Source organism: Arvicola amphibius, chromosome 9 (genome assembly GCF_903992535.2).
Source record: "Arvicola amphibius chromosome 9, mArvAmp1.2, whole genome shotgun sequence".
Taxonomy (NCBI): Eukaryota; Metazoa; Chordata; class Mammalia; order Rodentia; family Cricetidae; genus Arvicola; species Arvicola amphibius.
In genome coordinates, this window is record NC_052055.2 from 8,260,054 (window position 1) to 8,285,236 (window position 25,183).

At 38.6% G+C, this 25,183-nt stretch overlaps 2 protein-coding genes across 4 annotated transcripts in view; one reads left to right on the top strand and one right to left on the bottom strand.

Annotated features, from left to right (window-relative positions):
• The window catches only part of Rspo2 (R-spondin 2), a 135,332-nt gene that overhangs the window by 68,194 nt on the left and 41,955 nt on the right, over positions 1-25,183 (bottom strand). For 2 of the 3 annotated variants that reach the window (XM_038342956.1, XM_038342955.1), the window contains exon 2: positions 2,141-2,329. The exons of the other annotated variant lie outside the window; for it this stretch is intronic. In XM_038342956.1, coding sequence (XP_038198884.1) covers positions 2,141-2,329 — 189 coding nt within the window. The remainder of the gene's footprint in view (positions 1-2,140; positions 2,330-25,183) is intronic. 3 annotated transcript variants of the gene reach the window in all.
• LOC119822594 (60S ribosomal protein L7a-like) lies at positions 2,848-5,080 on the top strand. Its single transcript, XM_038342034.1, has 2 exons — positions 2,848-2,862; positions 4,271-5,080. The coding sequence occupies exons 1-2, from the start codon at positions 2,848-2,850 to the stop codon at positions 5,078-5,080; spliced, it is 825 nt and encodes a 274-aa protein (XP_038197962.1).

Sequence of the window (25,183 nt, forward strand, 5' to 3'; positions counted from 1 at the left end):
CGTAAGTTAAGTTAAAATAAGTCACAAATGTGACACTTTCTTAAGGAGGGGAAGACACCACTGTGCAGAGAAACGGATGCTCAAAGACAGAAGCCCAAGTGCTAGCTTTTGGGATCTTTGGGAAATGTTTTCCTTTTGGTTTTGCAGAGGCATTGTACTAAAATTCATTGCTAAGCTTCCTAAATGAGGAATACATAACAACATAAACCTGGAGCTTCTGTGCAAATTGATTTCCTAACAAATGAGAAAGAGAAACTCTGACAGGAACATCATGTAACATACTATCCAGGACAACAGAAGCTTGTATTACCTCACTTCAGTAAGCTACTCAAGTGATTTTCATGAGCATGTGTGAATTTTACAAACCTCACACTGTACATCCCAAGAAGCCAATGTCAGCCAACCTAGGGAGCAAAGTGTTCGTTTGGAAGATAGTCACTTCACACTCGCGTAATTACTCTTCACAAAACAGTACGATGAAGAGGCAAATTTCATTTAGAGAATTTTCCAAGCTACTGTTTAAAGTTTATACTCGTCTATGATCCATCAATAATCTCAGTGAGAAGTGGCTGTAATCTCAAATTCTGTCTCTAACGAATTCTGTAATTTAATCCCGTCTTCTAGATGCTGGCTAAAAACTAGCGTAATATACGCCAAGACTGAAAACGAGACAACAGCATTGGAAGAACCATAACGACCTGATGTCATATACAGCAGTGAAAATGTTTGCCTGCTTTCCCTTTGCTTTGCAGAGTTTCCCTCATAAGCACTTCCCGCGTGTACCATATAAGTAATGATTGCCTCTAGGTCAGTAGTCTCCAGCGTTGATTGCATTCACTTAAGTAAAACCATAGCAAGTCCATTCTCACATGTAGATTCTCCTTCCCAAACCTGATATGTGATCATTGCTCTCCACTTGCTAGAAAAGGGGTCAGCATGGTCAACTGTGCACGCCAACCTTCATTCCTCACCCAGCAGGAATTTCTACCGAGGTAACTGTTTACACCAGTTTGTCAAAGAACACTGTGAATTATGGTACACACCCTCAAACAGTTATTAACAGCACCCCTTCTCACTCAGTAAATATCCCAGGTTGGGTAGGACATTGTAAAGCCGGATTGTCACCCACACACAATTCATACTGTGATAGCTCTAAAATTTAGAATACATGCTCCAAACTATCCTCTTCCAGCCTTATCAGCTTGCACACACACTGAAAAGTGTGCACAAGCATTAAGAAAAGGTGCACAGGAGAGCCAGATACTCAAATCCCACCAGAGGTTGCCTGAGGCAATCAGGACAGAAACCTGCTTCCAGGTGGATCCATTAGCCTGGATCATCAAAACACACACCTTCGAGATTTAAGACATACTTAAAAATTCAATTAAATTATTAAAATGTGCTGTGAGTTGTGTCCTTCCAATAGTCCAAACAATTTCATGAAACTAAGTATACGCCAATCTTCGTCTCAGACTAAATATTTCTATCTTAGCAACTGGTACGAACTATTCATCCAGTTACTTGACTAGAATGCTTAAAAAACACTAAACACCTCAACTGTATCTTTAACAGCAATGGTGCTTTAAAGAAGTTTATATATATATATATATATATATATATATATATATATATATATATATATATATAATGTATATGTATGTGTATATATTATATATTTATATTATGTATATATGATGTATATATGCATCTTTATATGTGTGTGTACATTTAGTTGGAGATCAAACAAAAGCAGGAATTACAAATCCAAAATAAAAGAAGAAACTATAAAAATAAGGTTAAATCAAAGATTATTTCCCAGGCATATTAAAATCTTTTGTGATTTTTTTTTTGGTTGGTTATTTTGTTCGCAAGCAATAATTTCTTCTTATGAAGTTCAATCTAGCAAGTATTTTTTAGATCAATGTAATGAAAAATGGTTAACCTAAATTGCTGAAAGAACGTGTGTGACTGTATGATATGCGCTTACATAAAATACAAAGTAAAAAGTTCTCCTACCCTACCCTAGTCATTATTGGAAGCTTTAGTCTAGACTAATCTACAGACTGTTACAAATATTTCCCCTGATTATATCTAAATTGCACACCCAGTCAAAAAGGATGGAGAAAAGTCAAATACTCACTTGCACATCTGTTCATATCTGGAGCTCGATGCCCGTAGTACCCTGACGGGCAGGAATGCAGGCACTCTCCATACTGGCGCATGCCTTCTCTTCGAAGGAAGAAGAACAGTTTCTGTTGGCATCGGCTGCACCCATTGTCCTTTGAACAAGACAAACAACCCTTGCAAATGGGATTTGATACATAACTGGCTGTAACAGAGAAAGAAACAAAAATATTTAAGTTTGAATGTGGTCCCATCGTGAAAGAAAGATGTCTTGTGTTATAGACACAAGAGGTGAACCTGCTACTGTCAGCTTTCTAAGCCAAAATCATTTCTATTTTCTAAATACTCATGTCTTCACACCTCCAGATGTATAGAACTCTCACCCTCAAAGAAACTTCTTTTTGAAACAGCTGAAGACTGTTAAAAAGATCCACAACTGGCAAAAATGTGGAGACTAAGTGACCGTTGAGTGAGAAACTCAAAGTGGTCCATCTACAAAGCAAGCCCTATACTCAATGCTCAGGGAACATGAAATAGAGGAAAGAAACATTCTAAGAGACAAGAGGCCAAGGATACCTGCTGATAGATCATGTTCCCTACATATGAAAGGGAAAATTCATCAATGAACTCTCAACAATATGACTGACTGAATAAAGTCAGCATCATGACACCAGTTGACATACCAGGGCAGACCGAGGGAATTCCACATGGCCCCACCCCTAGATGAGGATCCAAGAAGTCAGTGGCCTCAGAGAGCCAGATTCAGCTGCCTTCAGGGGGAAATAATCCCATATAGGTTGTCCAATTCCAAGAAGTCAGCCCTAGACATACATACATACATACACACACACACACACACACACACACACACACACACACACACATGAACAAAGCTAAATGGATGTTGTGGCAATACATATTTAATAGATTAATATATAATATACACGTGGGTGCTTATATGCATGTGAATATACATTAATAATAATTAAACAAGAGGCTGTGAGCATGAGAAGATGGACACCAGATGTATTAGAATATAGAAAGGGAGAGCAAGAGTTATATAGATGCAGTGGTCAAATATAGAATTCTCAAAAACAAAATTATTTTTAAAAAAGTCTCTGCTTTACTCACATAGAAACATAAACAAATATCCTCACCCTGGAAAAGGAAACACTTTTTTTTTTTTTTAATTTTTGAGACAGGGTTTCTCTATAGTTTTGGAGCCTGTCCTAGAACTAGCTCTTATAGACCAGGCTGGCCTCAAACTCAGAGATCTGCCTGACACTGTTTCCCAAATGCTAGGATTAAAGGCATTTAATCACCACTGCACAGCCCTTTATATTTTAAAAACTGTAAGAAAAAAACAATATTTTCATTTTTAGAACTTAAAAACCAATATTTGAATTCAACATTAACACAAGACCAGAAGAGAATTCAAAACTAAATCTCCTAAGGTTCTTCATTACCAATTAGAAAGACCAATAAATTTAGCCTGGCAGTGGTAGTGCATGCTTTAATACCAATATCGGGAAGCAGAAGTAGTAGATGAGTTCAAGGCCAGCCTCGTCCACAAGAGCTAGTTTCAGAACAGACAGGCTACAAAACTATAGAGAAACCTTGTCTCGAAAAACCAAAATAAAAGAAAGAAAAAGAGAAGAAAGAATGACCAATAAATTCAATCTTAAATTAAAATGCACTTGCTATAACTTTAAGGTATTTACCAACTCTATAAGGCACAGAATTGATAAACTAACAATAAACAAAATAGATGCATATCTTATTAGCAGGAAGAAAGAACCCAGATATCTAGGAATGAAATGGACATATTGTGGGATGTTCACATTATGAATGTAACTCAACAACAAGAAACTTAGAGACTTGTAGAAAAGGCAGGCAGGAGGGAGACAGAAACAATGGTGGGGGGCAGGGAGAACAATTAGAAGGTCAATTATATAAATACAACATTGTCAAAAACATGTTAAAGTTATCATGAAGACAGGAATTTAGAACACAAAAATTGTCAAAACACAGCAACAACAGGAACAAAATTAATACACTGTATGTTGATGAAGAATCAAGACACGTAGGAAAGAAGGAATGTCCTGGAAATCCATAAAAATACTGTACGGGGCTCTCTCTCCTCCAGCCCAGCAAGATTCCCAAGGGAAAGAAGACTAAGGGGAAGAAGGTGGCCCTGGCCCCCACCGTCGTGAAGAAACAAGAGGCGAAGAAGGTGGTGAATCCTTTGTTTGAGAAGAGGCCTAAGAACTTTGTCATTGGTCAGGACATCCAGCCCAAGAGAGATCTCACACGCTTCGTCAAATGGCCCTGCTACATCAGGCTGCAGCGGCAGAGGGCCATCCTCCATAAGCGGCTCAAAGTTCCTCCTGCCATTAACCAGTTCACCCAGGCCCTGGACCGGCAAACAGCTACCCAGTTGCTTAAACTTGCCCACAAGTACAGGCCAGAGACCAAGCAGGAGAAGAAGCAGAGGCTGCTGGCCCGTGCTGAGAAGAAAGCTGCCGGCAAAGGGAACATCCCATCTAAGAGACCACCTGTCCTTTTAGGGGGTGTCAGTACAGTCACCGCTTTGGTAGAGAACAAGAAGGCTCAGCTGGTGGTGACTGCCCACGACATAGACCCCATTGAACTGGTGGTCTTCCTGCCCGCCCTGTGTCAGAAGATGGGGGTCCCCTACTGCATCATCAAGGGAAAGGCCAGGCTGGGGCAGCTGGTCCATAGGAAGACGTGCACCACTGTTGCCTTCACACAAGTTAACTCGGAAGACAAGGATACTCTGGCCAAGCTGGTGGAAGCTATTAGGACCAACTACAATGACAAATATGATGAGATCCGCCGCCACTGGGGAGGCAACGTCCTGGGTCCTAAATCTGTGGCTCGAATAGTCAAGCTGGAAAAGGCAAAGGCCAAAGAACTTGCCACTAAACTGGGTTAAATGTACTGCTGAGTTTTCTGTACATAAATATAATTACAAAACTTGAAAAAAATATTGTATGGGGTAGAAATAAGAACATCTCGGGCCTCTGAAGGTGGAGAGCTAACCTAGAAGGAATTCTATTTCCAGAGTTAGTTTCTATGTAACAAACATTGCAATGTGGTTTAGGTGACAGGAACTCATTCCATGTGGTGAAGATGAGGGCCCTGATGTTAAACACAGCATGCTGCTTCTGAATTCCTGGGACAATCCTTTCTTCCTTCTCCCTGCTGCTGGTGGTCCCAGGCATTTCCTGGTTGAGTAACTCCATCTCTGACTTAGTCTTCTCCTGACTGGTTGCTAGAACACCTTCATAACTTTTTTTTCTGTCTCCTATAAATACTCTCATGCATTTATAATCTCATAGGATAGGCTTATTTTTTTATATCCCTCACATCTGCCATGACCTTGTTTTCAACTGAGGTTACTTTCTAAAGTCCTAGGTAGACATAAATTTAGCAGGGAATAGTAGCCCACTATAAGGTAATATTAATAGTTTCCATCTTCAGGGATTTATTACACAGCTGTATATTTACAAAGTTAATATATGTAGCATATATTTTGCATCCTTATAATTAATGTGTATGATTCATATGTAAACTGTAAGACAAGTTAGAAGGCTATACAATAACTTTATAATGCAATGACTTAGGGTTACATCTCCTTTAAGATTCTAGGAATTAGAGCCTCACCTGTAAGTTATTTTCACTTTACTTTCCTGTCTAATTTTTTCCTTTTATTGAATTTATGATGTCATTTAATAACGAAGTTCCATAGCTTCTCTACATTCCCAGTTACATTTGGAAAAGGATTTATTTTAATATTGTTCTTGGTGTCCTGAGCAAGTATGAGTTTTGGCAATCTTAGATCCAGCTGAACATTACTATGTAATTAAGGAGAAACTTATGGGTAATAGAGTCCAGATAGCTGGGGAACAGAGATGGAATGTAGAAGCTGCAGTGGAGAAGAAAAACTGGCTGGGACAAAAGCCAGTTGTCTCATTTTGAGACTTGCCCAAGAATGGGATCCATCTACAGCACAGCACCCTGTGGAATGGCATTTAAGAGTTCTCGTGTGCACAACTAGGAGACTAAGGCAAAAACAGGAGCTGCTGGCAGATGCTGCTGCATCTAGAGCCCAGAACAAGATCCTCTACAACCAGTGGGAGGAGTGTGCTGCCCGCCTTCTACTGTTGGAATTAATTACAGATTTAAAAAAGGTTATTCAAATCTCAGAGCTGGCTTTGAAGTGAGCGGAGAATTAGAAAGGTTTGTACTCATGAAAGAATGTTTAAGGAGCTTGTCTATCCCACACTGATCACAACTCAAGAGAAGCTGGACTTGGAGTTCATAGGTCAAACCAAGAGCACATTATCATCACAAATCATATTCCATAGTTAAGAAGTCAAGAGGAAAGGGGAAAGCAGAACCAAGGGAATCAACACAAATTAAAGGCTTTTGTTTTGTTTTGGATTTGTATTTCGGAAGACTACTTTCATCTTGACCACAAGGATTTCAGAGTCAACAAATTCTGCCTTTGCATTTGTTTTTTGAAAGGTATTCTTAAAACTGTTTAAAACACATCGCTTCAGTTACTTGAACTTTGACAGACTTAAACAATAAAAATGAATTAGGGAATCCTTACCATAGTCTGTATCTTCACTATCTTTATGACCTGACCCAGAAGGAATTCTCTTAAAGCAGAAATGATATGCCACACCCAAACGTAAGTGCTCTGTTAACAGTTCCTCCAGTCCTGAGCTTCTAACGCAGCTCAGTAACAAAGGACAAGAGCAAAAGTGTGTACTCCAAGTTGAAGCTTCCTGTCCCGATCCTCAAATAGATTTTTAGTTTACTCGCCTTTCATTCCATATCAGTTACCTGCACAGTCTTCTGTGCATTGGAAATCAACACCTCGGGAACAGTTCAAACAGAATATGTCCACCCAGTCTACATAGTAACTATCCTAACTCTGTATCCAAGCACGGGCAAAACAGATACTTGGACGTGACTATTTTATCAAGGTCATAAGTCAAATGGCTTTGCCTATTGCTGTGAGATTTAATTCAAGTGTGCAGGTGGAAAAACAGTTCTTAATTCCCAGCTTTGATGACCATGTTTATTTGTTTTTTTTCTGTAAGCTTCAACTCCTCCAACCTCGAAGCCTGCTGAGATCCAGAGCCTCATACTTCCAACTAAAACATGTTTCCAAATCTAGACCCACCAAAGAATGGAAAGATAAAACTCATCACATGAAACATGGAAAAGATGGAAAAAGGCAATGGTGGTTCTGCATGAGGTCAAACACATACCCTTGGTAAGTCTGAACCAAGGAGCAACACGACATTCCGAGTACATTATCATGAGAAAAGGCAATATAGTTAGAACTTGTTCACAATTCTGTCTATTCAATTGTATTCTTTAGAAATTGCAAACTAAGTCTGGCCCTTTTATTAATCTTGATTATTATTAAATATATCCAGTTATCTATATTTTCATTTCATATGTAGGTGCTGAGTAGCCATCTGTTTCCAATATATTCCTGACACTTTTTAAAAAGACTCCGCTATTTCTGGAGTTAGTCTCTGCCAAACAAGACAAGGTCAAAATTCCTTCTAGGTAAAGGCATCATTTTTGACAAAAGGATAGATGTCTACTTTTTAAAATGAGGGAACTCAACAATGGGCTGTTGACACTTTAACCGCACTTTCTATTTGCTGATAAAATAATATTGTCAGCTATGCAAACTTTTAAACTAAACAGTCAGTATGACTTTATTAATGAAGCTAATCATAAAATTGCTAATGTGCACACCCAAACACAAGTCCAAGGTGTATATTAAAAATAAATAAAATCTGTGGCACCAATAATTTTCATGAAATCCAATACAACTTAAGTTGTACCCATGAGCTTGAAAACACTGCTGTGAAAACCCACAACACAAAGCAGCTCCATGAAGAACCCAAAGCCATGAGCCATGTAAGATTTGATTCAAATTCATAACGCCTATCTGGATACTTTGCTATTTTATATGAAACTAAATATTTACCAAAAAAACACCATAAAACATGGAATGCAATTATGGATATAAAAATAAACTTAAATACTGGATGTTTACATCAGAATCACATAAGCTTATGTTTTAAATAGTTTAAATTTAAAATGTATTAAAATTTAGATAGACACTACTAAATGTCATCCAGTATAGTTTTAGAAGATAAAATAAACATAAATTTAATACAGAAAAAAATGGATAAACAAGGGAAAATCTTGTGAGAAAACTTCCAAGATTGTTAAACTTTTAAAGCACGGGTGCTCACCCTTCCTAAGGCTGCAACACTTTAGCACAGTTCCTCATGTTATGTTGACCCCCAAACATAACACTACTTTTGTTGCTACTTCATAATTGTAATTTTGCTACTGTTATGAATCATAATGTAAATAAGTATCTGATACAAAGGCTATCTGGCATGCAAGCCCTGTGAAAGGGTCATTCAACGACGGGATCTCAACCCAACAGATTGAGAACCGCTGATCGAGGTAAACAATATTTTCTCGGGACTTCTATTTCTCGCCACCAGATTCTTCACCAGTATTTTTTAAAATAAGGCTGAGACCAGATGTGGTCCCTGTGCTGAGAGCGAAAGCGGACACAATCCACTATCTCTAACTGATAACCACTAACGAAGGAAAAGCTAATTTTCTTCAACAGAGTCTCCCTGGGGCATACAACCCACTCGTAAGGCAGGCCCCATGTCCAGCTGGACGTGGTCAACACAAATTGAACTCAGTGGTATTTTTGGAGGTGTTTTGCTTTGGTGTTTTGTTATTCATAATACTTTAAACTTTTTAAATTTTTTAATTTATTTTACTTTTAGCCTTAGAAGTCTTTTGCTTATATATTATGGTTTCTGATTTTTATGGGATTCCTATGTGTGCAAATGTGTGTGTCTGTTCATATATATATATATATTTCTTGTGCCTTTCTTTGTGCTCTTTTTTGTTTGCTTGTTTGTTTTGTCCTATTCTAGTTTGTTTTTGTTTTTATCTTACTTTATTTAATTATTTAGATGTCTGCTTGTTTTCTAATGAGGGAGAAAAAGAAAGGGTGTGAATTTGGGAAGGTGGGGAGGTGGAGAAGATCTGGGAGGAGTTGAGGAAAGGGAAAAGTATAATTAGAATAAATTGTATAAAAATTCATTTTCAATAGGATAAATAAAGAAAAACTAAACAAAAAGTTAAAATAACATTTACAAAGCTGTGACTTCACACACAAGTACTAGAAATCAGTGTCCATTGGTTAGCTAGAAATGCTACTGTTTGATAAATTTTTGTAGCCACCTAAAATATGTCAGTTATTAATTAAAGCTTGGGTTGTGCTTATCTCTAGAAGTACTCAGAAAACCGTGTTTCTACAATGAACAGCCCCCCAAAATATAGAATTTTTTTACAGAATTGAATGTTTTCTTTTTTATTTTGTTTGTTTGTTTTGATTTTAGCGTCTTAAGATCAGCTCACTCTATAGCCCAGGCTAGACACCTGACTCCACCCCACTAACTGCTAAGTCACAGGTATGTGCTCCACACCCTCTTCAGAAATCAATATTCTTAACTACAGCAGCACTAAAAGTCTTAAATTATATCTTTTTCTTCTAACAAAATATATATCCCTGTAGAAAAATACAACACTAGAAAAAGGTAGATTTTAAATTATGAAGGGGTTGAAGAGTTACAAATCTATTTAAGCACATGAAGTGCTAATTTCTTCCAAAAATAAAAATCACTCCAATTATAAACCCCTAATCGCCCTCCAGCAGCAGCACTGTTCCAGCCATAAGCATCATAAATTGTCACTGCAAGGGTGCATGGACAACCATGATTCACTACATCCACAGGATGGCTCATCACGTAAGATTATTTTTAATACAGTTCAGGGAAAAAGAAGTTCTTCAGGAAGCATGCTTTACTACAAGTCAGCTAAGTTGTCCCCAAGAAGTTCAGAACACTCAGTAAGTGAAGATCTAGAAAAGACAACAGGAAAAATTGAGATGCCGTCTTACATGGCTCTGTTTAAGGGCAGAACAGGCCTGTCCAGAACATGACAGACACTTCTTTTTCTAACCTACAACTAACATACTTTATTAACATTCAGGACAAGCTGCAAGACTAGAAGAGATGGGAAGACTATGCCAACAGTTGTCAGAGCAAAGGTAACTTTGGTACAATCCATTGCACCTCAAGGAAAAACAACATTCCTTCAATGTATTTCCCAAAAACCAGAAGCAAAGGAGAGAAGCCTACATTGTGTCGGGGGCACCAGAAATGCGAACAAGCATCCAGAAGCCATGTGGTCTGCAACACAAAACACTTTAAGTACTGTATCTGTACCAATCAGATTCAGATCCTCAAGAACAGACGCTTCAGCGAAGCTAAAATCAGTGCTTGGTGTGACAGATTTATGTACTGATCAACTAATCACCATTTAGACACACTGCTGCTTCCCCAGAATAAGGAGCACAATTCATTATGTACATATTCAACTGAAGTAAATTGTGTTTAGAAATCCAAGTGTCCATAAACAGAAGAATGGGTAAATAAAGCATGGTATAAGTACAAAATAAAGAAAAATAAAATTGTGCATTTGTTTTTAAATGTATGCAGCTGGAGGTCACATTAAGCAAAATAGACTAGATGCAAAAAGATGAATATGAATATTTTCTCTCATTTGTGTATCCTGGGATTCTTCTGTAGATATGTAAAGGCATTTTGTGTGCATGCACATACTTACTCACAATGGTTAGCTTTAATTGTCAACTTGACACAACCAAGAATCACCTGGAAAGACATTTAATGGGGCATAGTCTGCACTGGATGGCACTGTGGCCATGTCCACTTAGGATTGCCTTTTTTTTCCTCGAGACAGGGTTTCTCTGTAGCTTTGGAGCCTGTCCTGGAACTAGCTCTTGTAGACCAGTCTGGCCTCGAACTCACATAGATATGCTTGCCTCTGCCTCCCAAATGCTGGGATTAAAGACGTGCACCACCACCACCCAGAGAGGATTGCCCTAATTAAGTGAATTGAATCATGACCCAGTTCACTGTGGGCAGCACCATTCCCGAGAGAGGCAAAGCTGAGCTCTAAAGGGGTGCAAAATTTAAGCTGAACACAGCAAGCAAGCGGGTGAATATGGATTCATTACTTTCTGCTCTTGGCTGTCGATGTGATGTGACCAGCTAGCTGAAGTTCCCACCCTAACTTCCTCGCAATGATAGAATCGTACACTGAAATAAATCCTTTTCTCTTTTCTCTCCTAAATTGCTTTCTGTTGAGATATTTTATCACAGCAATAGAAATGAAATTGGGAGGGAATGGAAGAAGGTGCCTATGACAAGAATACATAATATACTTGAAAGGTCTGTATGAAACCCAACACCATATACAATGAATACAATCTAATTTAAAAAAAAAAACAAGAAGAAAAATACTTCAGAAAAAAATTTATAAAAGTTAATATCAAAATTCAAGTTAAAAGACACGACATCAGAGAAGGACAATCACCCACAGAGTACAATAAAACCTCCCAATTCAATATTTACAGTACCCATTAAAGTTTAAGCACTTTCTGTAACTAATGCTTAATTTAGGAGTCCAAGCCTAAATTATTCTTCTTTGCCACCTGATACAACTACAGATCCCTACACTGGATGTTAATTCTAACACAACAGAAAGTGTGCCATGGAGGATGAGAACACACTTACCCCAAACTACACTATTAAGACATGCACATGAGCCGGGCGGTGGTGGCGCACGCCTTTAATCCCAGCACTCGGGAGGCAGAGGCAGGCGGATCTCTGTGAGTTCGAGGCCAGCCTGGTCTACAAGAGCTAGTTCCAGGACAGGCTCTAAAAAAACTACAGAGAAACCCTGTCTCGAAAAACAAAACAAAAAAAAAGACATGCACATGGGCGCGCACACACACACGGAAAGAAAAAAGGAAAACAAACTACCAATAGCACAGGCTCTTCAGCTGTGGATACCCTTAGTATTAATTATTGATTAAATAGAGAAACACAGACTGGGCTGGTACTGCTGGTCTTTTCAAAGAAAAAGTGTGGAAACTGGTTCTTTTCAAAACAAAGGAAGAATCCTATCATATGCTCTATAAAATAAGCCACCTGCTGGAATCCACAAGAAAGAAAGATAAGTTTATTCCATGAAACTGTTCTAATGCCAAAGGAAAATCGTAAAGTTAGAATGCGTGTGACCCTCTAAGCCATGGTTAGAAACTGATGTGCTGTGCAAATTACTCACGCTTAAACTTGGCTGATGCTTCAGCAACACACTTAACAAGACCCATGACAAAATATAGACACAATGTTGTGCTCATGGTAACCCCAACACGAGTAGATCTAAATATATACATTGATGAAGATTGTGAAACCACCACTTTCACATGGTCCCATGTTTATACAAGGAAATAATCCAATTATGTAAATAGAAAAAAAGTGCTCACAAACCCGTTTGTGTTCCATAAAATATTTAAATGCTTCTTACACCAACACTATGTGAAAACAGTTCTTGCAGTCTCCATAAGCACTGCAACATACGTGTCAATGTCTGGCCCATAATAATTGCCATATAATATGCAAAAGCTTCCCTTCTTCCTTGGCCAGAATTAAATTTAATTTAAAAGGGAGGAAAAGGGGGGTATCACTGAGTCTATTCAACAACTCTATACATGCCACCTACTTTCTAGAAAACACAGTACTTGTTAACTCCTGCCCACACCATCTTAACCTTTAGACCAATAAATGGAAAACAAACTAAATGGCTATTTGATGTCAAACATAAAACCCACAAAAAGAAACTAACTCTAGACTCCCTGTGATCTAGAGGTGGGAAACTTCCAATGGGTTTTTAAAGTAAGAATGAACACAGCCTTGTTAGCTCTGTTGTAAAGTTTTGAGCTTTAACGAAAACCACTAACAACATTTACACTTGGCAAAGATTATTCTGCAAGAGTTATGGCTTTCACTTTTAATACTATAGTGTTTTCCTGTGCATCTCCAGTATGTGGTCATTACTGGCAATAATCACCTGTGAATGCAAGCACCAAGTGGATTCACTACTAAATCTCCAGACATAAAAAGATTTTGTTTCCAATTTTTTCAACAACTGGTCTACATTTGCTATCTATGAAAGCATTTTAATATACTTTACTTGGTAGATATGCTTACTTCACAGTAATTCATACCGGGAACCCAAAATGAAATCTAACTACTCTAAGATGATTCTGTAGATTCAGACCAAGGAAAAGAAGAAAGTCAACACAAAGGGCAAAAATAAAGAATTGTCACTGGAGAATATGGTACATGACAGACAGGCCACATGGTCTTGTACTTTGGAAGACAATACTTATCATTCTGAATCTCCATGCACATGAGTGGATAGACAAAGACTAAGGGACTTTCCTAAGGTCATAGAGCATGAGTCTAGCCCTCACCTTTTACATCAAAAGCCATGGTTTTTGTTTCCCCACTAAGTAAAACGTATACAGCATCTAGAAAGAAAATGCATTAAGCATCGTGAAAATTATCACAACGACTCCCAGCAACACTTCCAAAGAAAACTGCTAGTACATCAAAGAGCATGACGAGGGAAACTGAGTTACAGGTTTCTTCTGGCAGAAGTTAGAGAGAAACCTCCAAAACTATAAATGGAAAAGTCTTTAACTGTTTTGTTAGATAGCAAAAGGCCAGAACTTTTTAAGCAGGGAGCTCCATTTGACAAGTTCAAAGAAAACAAAAATCACCCTCAAACCATGCAATTTCCTGTAAATGGGCCATTCTCTTCACTGTCTTTGAAGAGAGAGCCCATCCTGGCAACGGGGCCTTTGAAGTCACACAGAAAGCATACCTATGTAATTAAAAAGCATCAGAAACCATTCAAATAGCCCAAACTGGACTCAAGGATGCACCAATGAGGGAGTGTGAACAGAACAGATAACTTGCTCTGTGACCTTTCTTGCCTCTACTCTCTCCAAACTTGGAATCCAAAAGTAGCCCAAGTATACATTAATAGAAAACTGGTAATAGTATTTGATTATTCTCAAAAAGTATTCCTATACATAATCTAAGTATACACAGATAATAATACAATATACAAGGCAACACAAATGTATGGTAAAAACATACAAGTTTTCTGAATCATTTGTATATTTGCAAACATTAGGTCCTTAATCTCTCAAGTTTTCAGGATTCAATATACATTTTCAAAATAAATTTTCTTTCAAACCTATTTATCTAGTATTTTCTAATCCACTGTCCTTATCAGTTAGTCTAATAATGTCTCTTATAGTCCTTCATATCTTTTTCCCAAGTTATACTCTCATCTTACATCATACATTGCATCAGGATTTCCTATTTCTTTACATCTCTAATCTGATATATCCCTTTCATGAGTATCACATTTTTCTTTCTTATTATATATTTATTATTTAAAACAAGTTTTAAACTTAACTATATTTTGATCATGTTCTTTTCCTCCTCCAAATCTTTCCAGATCCTATTCCCCTCCCTATCCACCCAAGTTTAAGTCTTTTTCTCAAAAAACAAAAACACAATACAACAATCAAACCAGGAAAACAAAATAAAACAATACCAAGAGAGAGAGAGAGAAAGAGGGAGAGAGAGAAGAGCCCAAGAGAAGGCACAAGAGTCAGAGCCCCACTCATTCACATGCTCAGGAATTCCATAAAAACACTAAATTGGAAACCAAAATATAATCACAGAGGACCTGATGCAGATCTGCACAGGCCCTGGGCATGCTGCCTCAGTCTCTATATGAGTTCCTAGGAGCTTTGCTAATATTGATTTAGAGGACCTTGTTATCGTGGGTATCACACTTCCTAAGAGTTATTTACATCTTTTCAGTTGAGCATAGTTGATGTTCCCAACTGGTCCTGTCCTGGGGGTAAGGGATGAGGTGGTGTACTGTCCTCTTCTGTGTCATGCTGAATGAGACATGATGATCTGGATTGCAGGGTTTGTGTGACCATCTCTGATCAGTTGGATAAGCTCATGGTGGCTAGGCATCTGTAATTAGTAAGGATTGTTTGTGAAAAGCTGCAAAACAACTGTAAAATAATTGCTTTTTTAAATATATATATATATATATGTATATATATATATATATATATCATTAGAATTCCATACCATTGTATGTTTTTATCAAATCTCCACCTACCCTTCTCCTCTCCAACTCTTCCTATGCCCCTTCCACCACCTTTCACACGCATCTTTGTGTACCCTGTTTTAGACCCACCGAGTCCATCTAGGGCCACCAGTAAGTACACACATGGGCGTCAAGCCATCTGCTGAAGTGTGAGTAGCCTCTCAGGGCCACATTCTGGGATCCCTCAGAATCCTCATCATTAAAATTTTTCCATGTACTAGTTTTCACATCTACGGGTTAATTCTCCCCTCAGATGAGCAGTATTGTGACCTGTGACTTAGAACCATTCATTCCTTTATTAGAATAGAGGAAGTAGTTCTTCCTAATACTTGCTAATATTTACCACCTCACTTTCCTTGTCAATAGGAAGGTGTGGGTTATATCTAACTCACTGATTCCTATTATTGTCTTAATTTAGCATCTAAATTACCCTTGGGAAAGGGTTCTAATATAGAATTTATGTCCATACTACTAAGTCCTGATGTGGGATTCCCCTCTGTATGCTGTGAATACCACTGGCTAATAAAGAAACTGCTTTGGGCCTCTTGAAGCACAGAATAGGAGAAGGTAGGAATTCCAAGCAGATAGAGGAGGAGAGAGTAGGCAGAGTCGAAGAGATGCCATGTAGCCACCAGAGGAGAAAGATGGAAGCCACCAGCAGAAACCTTGCCAGTCAACCACGAGACTCATGGTAATGCATACAATAATCAAAATGGGTCCATTTAAGTTGTAAGAGCTAACTAGAAATGTACTTAAGCTATTGGCCAAACAGTATTGCAATTAAAATAGCTTCTGTGTAATTATTTGGGGTCTGAGTGGCCAGAAAACGAATGAGCAGCCTCTGACCACAAAGTACCTTGGTATAGAGAGGAAGTCTAACTCATCTTGAAGGTAATGTCAGCTGGGTCTTCAGTAAGCAAGAGTTTGCAGGTTAGATGTGAATTTCCAGGTGGAGAGAAATTATCCACATAGACTTTGGAGACGACCGGATACATAGGAATTCGGGAGACAACAACACGAGGTCGGTGTGTCTGATAAATCCCAGACTACGTAAGGGCCCATTTACCTTACAGACTTTTCCAACAACTGTCGAAAATAAAAGGGATTGGTAACATTAATACAAGGGGAAAGTGTTGATAACACGGAATCATAATGCTGTCAGAAGTGCTTTAGGAAGAAAATAGAGAAAACTGCGACCCTTAAAGTATAAACTCAGGCAGAAAGACATCCAGGCTGGCCTGTGGGTAACAGGTGAGTCCCATTACAATGAGCAAATGTGTGTCAGGGAAATGGGAGAGAAAGAGAAGCAGACTGGTGCATGTGTTGTGGAAAGAGGAAGAACAGAAGAAATGAAGGTGGCGAGAAGTAGGCTGATGTGGGAGACCTGTTCGACACCCGGGGACATGATGATCTCCAGGCCAAGTCTGCTGCCAATGACCATGTCTAGGCCATGGTCCTTCCACAACCAGGGTCTGTGAGGTTATTCATGCCCCATGTTACCACCAAAGGTCAGAAGAATGCCAAGTATCTTGGCTGCCACCTATAGCCTTATAGGTGTTCGAGGGCCTCCACCAGAGCCACACTGATCTAGGTGTCCTGTACTGCCACGTGGGGCCATGTCCAGGCCTGAGTTGCTGCCAAGGGCCATGTCTTTGTCCATGGCCCTACAGCAGCCAAGGGTCTTGGGTTAACATCAGTGGCCCACGTTGTCACCAAAGCAACACAGAAGCCTAGGTACTGGGATACAACTTACAGCCCTGTTGGTGTCTGAGAACCATGCTCCAGCTGGTACCACACAGATCTGAATGACCCGTTCCACTGCCTAGTGGACATTCAAACCTGCTACTGCCGAGGACCATGTCTGGGTCAGTGTTGAAGTCTGAGACCCATGTTGCCACCAAAGGTCACACAGAAGTCTGGGGCTGGGGCCGCAGTGTGTGGCCTTGTTGGTTTCTGGGGGTCATGCAGTTGCCGGAGCCATCCTGATCTGTGTGGCCAGTACTTCCACCCAAAGCTAGGATGTCATCCCTGCTGAACTGTTGCAAAGGGCCATGTCTGGGTCTGGGATCCAACTGCAGCTAGGGTCTGTGTTGATGTCTGTGGCCTGTATCACCTCAAAGGACCATAGGAACCATGTGTGACAGAATCAGAGGGCCTGCTGAGCCAACCCTATCACTGGTCCAGGGAAAGCTGGATACTCTGCCTCTTGCTTGACACTGATGGCATGGTGGAGGGGAGCTGGCTCTACTCCCTCGCCTGGGGTAGGCAGCCTCAGTGGACAGGTTTGACCAGCTCAGCTACCACCCAAGCCCACAGCCTGACCTCGGGTTGGCCTTCCTTAACACCTACCCCCATCGAGGATCTGCTGGAGTTCAGGAAGGGTCTGGTCTTGTGGAAAAATAACCAGAGGAACTTCATGACTCAGGGCAGACACGGGATATCCTGGAAGAGTTTCAGCGAGGATCCAGGGATGATGGTGTGTGTACTAGAAACCAGAGACCTTGGACCAGACCAGTGACTCAATGCAATGAACATTTGCTAGCAAAGCTGATTGGACAAAAGGGTGTACTATGTGACACAAGGCTCCTTATGCTCCCAGGGCAAATGAAGAGGTATTGGAGAGGCAGGAAAGATAAAGAAGTGAAGAGGTCTTTGGGTTTTTTTGTTTTGTTTTGTTCTTGTTTGCTTGCTTGCTTTGTTTTGTTTTTTAATTTTCTTTTGGGGGGTGCTGCAGGGTTGCGGGAAAGATATAGGGGGCTGGGAGGTGAGCAGAATTAGGGTGCATGATGTGAGATTCCTAAAGAATCAATAAAGAAATTCTATTTTAAAAAGTACAACCTCAAGAGTCTACGAACTATAGTTGTAAAGCTTGAGAAGGCAAGTTTGCATTTACAGCAAAAGTTTCAAAATTAGAATAGGAATTATAATATTTACAAAATAAGAAACAACAGAAGGGAAGAAAGTAACAATATTCTAGAGAATGAAGTTCTCTGATAAACTCAAACATTTGAATCAACAGATGCAAAAGGAGAGAGAAAATTAACAGAATAATCCTAAAAAAAAATGCAGGCCAAAAGGAAAGTTCCCCAAAGCTTATGAGAAATTTAATGGTAAATTTATCAAAAATAAAAACTTAAACCCACCTATTAGGATGTAAGGGGCTACTGGAAAAAGACAAAATATTGTAGTTTATCAATTTCCTAAAAATAAAGAGCTTCAAAGTGCAATAGAAATGGAAAATCAGATACCTGACCATAGTAAAGATATATACAGTCTTACACAGCCACAATACTATTGTTAGACTTTAGGCAGGTAACATAGATAAAATGCTAATGTCCTGTCTGTTTTCACATATCCCATTATCTCTGAAATGTTGAATGTCCCACCTATTCAAAAACTATAGGGCATGCATTGCTTTGACTTGTTTATTTTTTTAATTTAAAATAATTCTTCCCCTCTTCATTGCCTTGCTTTGACATTTTTACAATTTAGGTCAACTGTCTTATGGAATGCCTTAAAAGCTGATACTGATAGAGATTATAGAGATCAGTACTTTGTAGTCATTAACCAAAATAACTTACTGTTGTAATGCTGATGGATGGAAATATGTCTGTGTGAGTGTATCTGCACGTCTGTGTCTGTGTGTGTGTGTGTGTGTGTGTGTGTGTGTGTGTATCTGTGATTGCATGTGTGAGTAAAGTTACCTAAGAGATTATCTAATAATTCCAATGATGTAAGCTGCCTTTACAATGCAGTGATTTGACCAAATCAGCTTTAACTAAGTAATCAAACTTAGCATCACCAAAACACGGGACAGACAGTATTGTACGGCACAGCCAGCACCCAATATAATGTGACTAGGTGTCCACAAATGCACAGAAATCTGGGCAACGGACACTCCCAAATATTTTGTCACCACTGTTTCCAACTACAGGAAACAGGATGCAGGATTTGGAGTTGCGGAAACCTTTTCCTTACTCTTGATTCTCTTTATTCTCATTCACGGTGCCCTGCAAACAACAGAGTCCCAAATGGAGTGTACCAAATAGGGAAAGAAAAGGGCACTAAACACAGACTAAAAGGAGGGGTTTTTTTTTTTTGGTCCAGTACAAGACAAAATCTTTATACTGATCCACACAGGCAGTGTGTCTGCACACACACGCATGCGTACACTCATGGCACAGAAATAAGTGAAATTTGCTGCTTTCCGGGGAAATCCGTGCATTAACATGTGATTGTTGAGCTACCACAAAGCATCATTTTTGTTTTACTTGCACCGTACAGAAATAGGTTTGTATAGAAATTCTCAATTCTTGCTCATATTCAAATGGCATGCCCACATTCCTGCTTAAGTTATCAGTCAGAGCAGAGTAGCAGCGACCTTGTATATAAAGTCATCTGTTTTGAACAGAATCCATCTCTCTCTGTTGTGCTTGTGGCCAGCCTCCCTCACAAAACTAAACAGCTGTCTGGGCTCTGAGGAGCACCCTCCATATGTGGACAAGACACCACTGTTCATGCTGTCATCAATAACCTTTCACCGACATTCAGCTCAGTCACTCACAAGGATGTTTGAGTCATCTTATAAACCACTGCAAATGTCCTCAGTGTGAATTGTTAATCCACAGCATATTGCTTTTTAACTGGAACTTTGCAGAACTGGCATAAAAAGAACAGATGTTATCGTATAAATAATATTAATAAAAAGCAAATTAGGTTCACATATGAAACTACTATAAACACATGTAAATATTAATTTCATAGCAATGTCAAATGACTATGTACAATGTTTGCAACTTTTTAATTCTATTTTCATAGAGAAAATGTTACTTGATACACTATGTGACAAAGTCATAAATAGGAAAGAAACGTAAATTCACAAAAAGAAAAGCAACAAACTACAAATATTCCATCAACAAATAACAATTTTTATATAAAGAATATTTGAAAGCCTTCTAGCAAAAAGACCTTCTAGAAAAGTTTAAAAACTATATAAATAAGCTGTTGAAAAGGTACACTGCTGTAGGAACTCCTTCAGCCAATAGCCTTTAAGATACCAACCCACTTGGGTGGGGCCCCTGTACTATAAATGCAGATGTAAAGTTTAAGCAGTGTCTCTCTGCTGCTGGATTCAGTTCCTATTCCCCACTTGCACAGAGGACTGTTGATCAGTGAGTCTACCCCTAAATAAAGAACCCTGTATTATACTCCATTCTGAGCTAGATGGGACTACTTTATCGCATTCATCTACAGTACACGTGGCGATGTATTGAACCTGATGAGTGACAAAAGATGAATCCAAAGAGAGAGCTATCTGTGTCCTACATTGAGGTTTAGAATATTGATTATTAAAAAAATATTGGTTTGGACAATGAGGTTAGAGAATCACAAGTTCTAGGGCAGAGTGGGTAACATAAAATGACAATGTCTTTTTTTGTAGGTTTTTTTTTTTACTGATTTCTATTGAGCTCTACATTTTTCTCTGCTCCCCTCCCTGCCTCTTCTCTCTCCTTCAACCCTCCCCCAAGGACACTGCCTTGTTTTTTTAAGTAAACATTTACTCTTTCTGTCTCTATTATTCACCTTTTTTTAACCATGGGTGGGAATGGAGTGTGGAAAAAGGAATATGGGGAGAAATAACTATAATACTACAGGTCTTATAAACAAGTCATATCAAAACCTACGTCTTAGAAGCTTCCTAAAATAGATACATATAAAGATGTAAAACATTACTTTTAATGTAATTACCCTACAATAATCAGACAATTCCCAAAAACCTGCCTGGTGAGTTAGGCCTACTAGTGCAATAGTGGTATAAATGGTATGGGAGTAACCACCCACTTTATTAGTGAATGTAAGGTCCACTTCACAAGATGGACCTGCATTGTTAATAGGGCCAAGAACCTGTGGATAGATAGGTGATAAGCATTGGGAGAGTACTTAATACTATTATTCTGCTAAAGAAATATAGAATAAAACAGCCACTGCTAATGACTTCTTGCTATACCCTCAGATCAGTTTATCTCTCAACCCTCATCAGAGAAGTATCTGCTCACAGGAGGTATCAACTGACAATTAACTGGCCCATGTGAAGAGAATCAAGAGACTGGGGAGGGCTCAGTGCTAAATGGGACAGTCATCATATGCCTCCCATAAAGCTCTGGATCTTCACGAAAAAAGCATTGGAAAAAAATTGTAAGAGCCAGAAGCAGTGAATATCTTTAAGACAATACTGTTTTCCAAACACAACAAGAAAATAGCATATACAAACGCATAGCACTTGCAACAAGATGCACAAAGCCTGCACAACATCAAGCCAGACAAAAATCCCAGCATGGGGGAGCAGATGGGTGTTGTTGGTCATAAAATCCATACCACAAGCTGAGGAGCTACTGGCTGATGGTTTCTGGGAGAGGAAGAGTCAGTTGTCTTTAATTGTAGGACCACTTGTATGCTGACCACAGAGAAGGCCCTACTGTCAAGAGTAGTTGAAAAACAAAACAAAACAAAACTCAAGTTGGGAGCATAGGTAAGAGTGGAAAGTAGAACCCGGAAGTAGTGAGGGTGAATATGCTTACAAGAAGACTATATGACATTCTCAAGGAATTAATAAAAATATTTTAAAATATAAAAGTGTATTTAAGAAAAGGGCATTTCAAATATCTACCCTGGTAACATAAACTGGCATAAATCTTCTAGAATATAACTTGGCAATATTGAACTTTCTGCCTAACCCAATAATATCACTTCTAAGAATCCAGGTGGAAAAAAAAATAATTAATTGGGAAAATACACAAATAAAGTCAGCTTAGATTATAGAATTCTCTTAAATAGTCAGGGTAGGTAACAATATGACATGCATCAATAAACTATCATATATCTAATAACTATTGATATTGACTATAAATATCCATGGATTGAGTATACATAGAAGTGTTAACATGTGTGCAGAAGGCTCTTTATGTAACAGATTCAGAGAACAAATTATAAAGTCGTGTAGCAATCCTATTTCTCTTTATTTTAAAAAGTACATACATCATGGATGATATGATACTTTGGAGTATTAACTGAGAGGGTATTTTTTTCTTTTACTCCATTTTTGGCCCTTAGTCATCTACACTTAAATACACAAGTGGAATTCACTGGCTCAGGGAAGACTGCTCAAAGAAAGTAATACAGAGGCTCAAATTTTGAGTTCCCAAACAGAATTTTAAAATCTTGGAAGAGGCATAACTCTGTTCTTTCCTTTAATTTTACTAATCGTAAGACACTTGGCTTTGAATATTTAAACCAGAAACTCAAAAGACTCAGAACAATAAATGTGCTCATAGGTAAACAGAGAAAGCTACTATCAGAACAAATTACTACTTTAGAAAGATAAGGATGTTTGGGGAAAAGAACTGGGAAGACAGATTTAATAGGTCCTTCTGAGGGGGCACAGGTTCTCACCTCATGGAAATGATACAAAAGTAACCCATCTACTAATGATAAGTTTGAGAACGGGAAATTAAGGCACATAGTACTAACACCCACCAGGAGTGCTCTTTCTCCTAAGACTGAAACAGACAACTGGGGAAAGGACAGAGCGGGACCCCAGGGCAGAGCGGACTTGAGGTGACTTCCTTAGCCTGAAGCAGTAGAGAAGGACATCCAAAATGTGTCTTTGATGAACTGAGAAGGCAAAGGCAAGAGACAACCACAGGGCCAGGACAGAAATGCAGGGTTAGCACAGGGAACAGAGTCCCCAGTGACATGTGTCATGCCGTGCAATGACATGCACTAGGTAAGAAAGAAGACAGAAGATGAGCAATGACAGCCCTCAGCAGGAGAGAGTAGCATCCCAGACACTGGCCCTCTATGGCCTTCCCTCCCCAAACATGATGAAATGCTTGGTGTGAAATTGGGAGGGGGGGAAGAGCAAGGCACACCCAGGAATGAAATAAGAACATATCTAGCTGACACAGTTTACTAGAATTAGTTTTCCACTAAGAATGAGGCCTTTGGGATGGAAACCAAATTTAAGTATAGAACAACAACAATAATAAAGGGACAGCACCACTGAGCAAGGGCATTTCATAGAAAAGTTCTGCCTTTTACATACATGTGTGGAAATACTTTGTAATAATGTCAAGCATGTTACTGCAAGGCCATGAAACAAACTGTTTGTTGTTGTTGCTTTTATGGTAACATTATAGTTAACAAAACCAGTTATCTTGTTCAAAAAAACAGTTATTGTTCTGCCAAAATATTTTAAAGAAGTTCATGAATAATTATATTTCAAGAATAATTTTAATAACAAAATACACAGATCATTTCTCTCCATTTCTAAATCCCAGATTTACGATATCCAGCATTTCAAATACAGAACTAATTGAAAACAAAACGGGAAAAAGAAGTCTCACATCAATCTATGATTTCCATGAAAGAACAAAGCAGGGCACATGCAGTTGGATCCACATGGACTGACTACACACAGCAAGGAAATATTGTGAAGGAAGTGGTACTGTCTCTTTAAAGACATAAAATCCTAATTTTCTTAAAATATACAGGAACCCAAAGACCTTAATAACCTTAATTACAATTCTCTCCAAGTAGAACATTTGTAAGCCTTAAATCCCTTTGCTCATTTTTACTGCCAGCAATTAGACAAAGTACACAGAGCTGAACCCCGTGTGTTTGAGTTTAACAGTATCAAGAATCATTTGTGTCATTTAGGGGCCTTCATTTCCTCATTTTTTTTCAATGTAATGAAAATACTTACAGAGGGAAAGAGATGGGCAAGGGAGAGAGGGTGAGAAAGAATGAGATTTAGAATAGGTAGAAATAAACTTAAAACTAATTCAATACTCAAATAAACAATATTTAGATCTTGTTCATATAGTTCATTTTCATTATTCCTCCAGCCTTCAAGCACATGTTAAGTAGGAAATCTGAAGTCAAGATTGAGTGTATAAACTGAGGTGCTAAATTAGCAAAGGGCGCTTCAAAGCCTGGCTACTCAAAGTGTGGTCCTTGGCCCTGTAGCATCAACATCAGCCAAAAGCTCCATCTTGGGCCTTATCTTCCATCCATTGAAGAAGATTCCCAACTGGATTCCAACACGCTGCTTTAAAGTATGCATACTAAAGTTTTAAATTTACTCCCCACCTCATATTCCAAAAAAAGAACAGGTAAAACAATCCATGATGCTTGAGAAGCCTAAAATTACCTTTGTGATTCTCTATACTATAGGGAATCTATAATATATATATTATAACCTATAATATATATATTATATGTATATATATTATATATAGTATTTATATATATATCAATTCATAATAATGGAAGGAGAGATTTTCTACATCATAATCTGAAAGCAGAAACTGAATATAGAGTTACATGCAAGAGAAATTCAAATTCAATGTTCTGTTCCTGGAGATAATTAGTAGATCCTACTCAACCTCCAACACGAGAAACACCCTAATGACTTAATTAGTATCATAGTCAAGTATGGTCTGTGTAATAAATCTTCCTCTCAAAAAGTAGAGAAATGAGCTTTGAGGGTATCCTACCTTAAGGGGAACTAACAAAGACTAGGAAACAAATTATGCTTCTCAGTTTTTTTTTTTTTTTTTAATTCATCAAAACTTACAACTCTCATTTTGGGATTTACCCGAAATGTCCAGATCTGGCCCAGATCTGAGCCTGACGGTCCATCTGCATTGGATCAGACTTCACAAGCTTTTCCACCCTGGATTCTGATGATGTCCCGGAGGCACATGCTGTGGGGGAACAGGGCTGTTCTTTGCTGTCAACCTCAAAGGTTAAGAGAATGCCCCTTGTAACACCC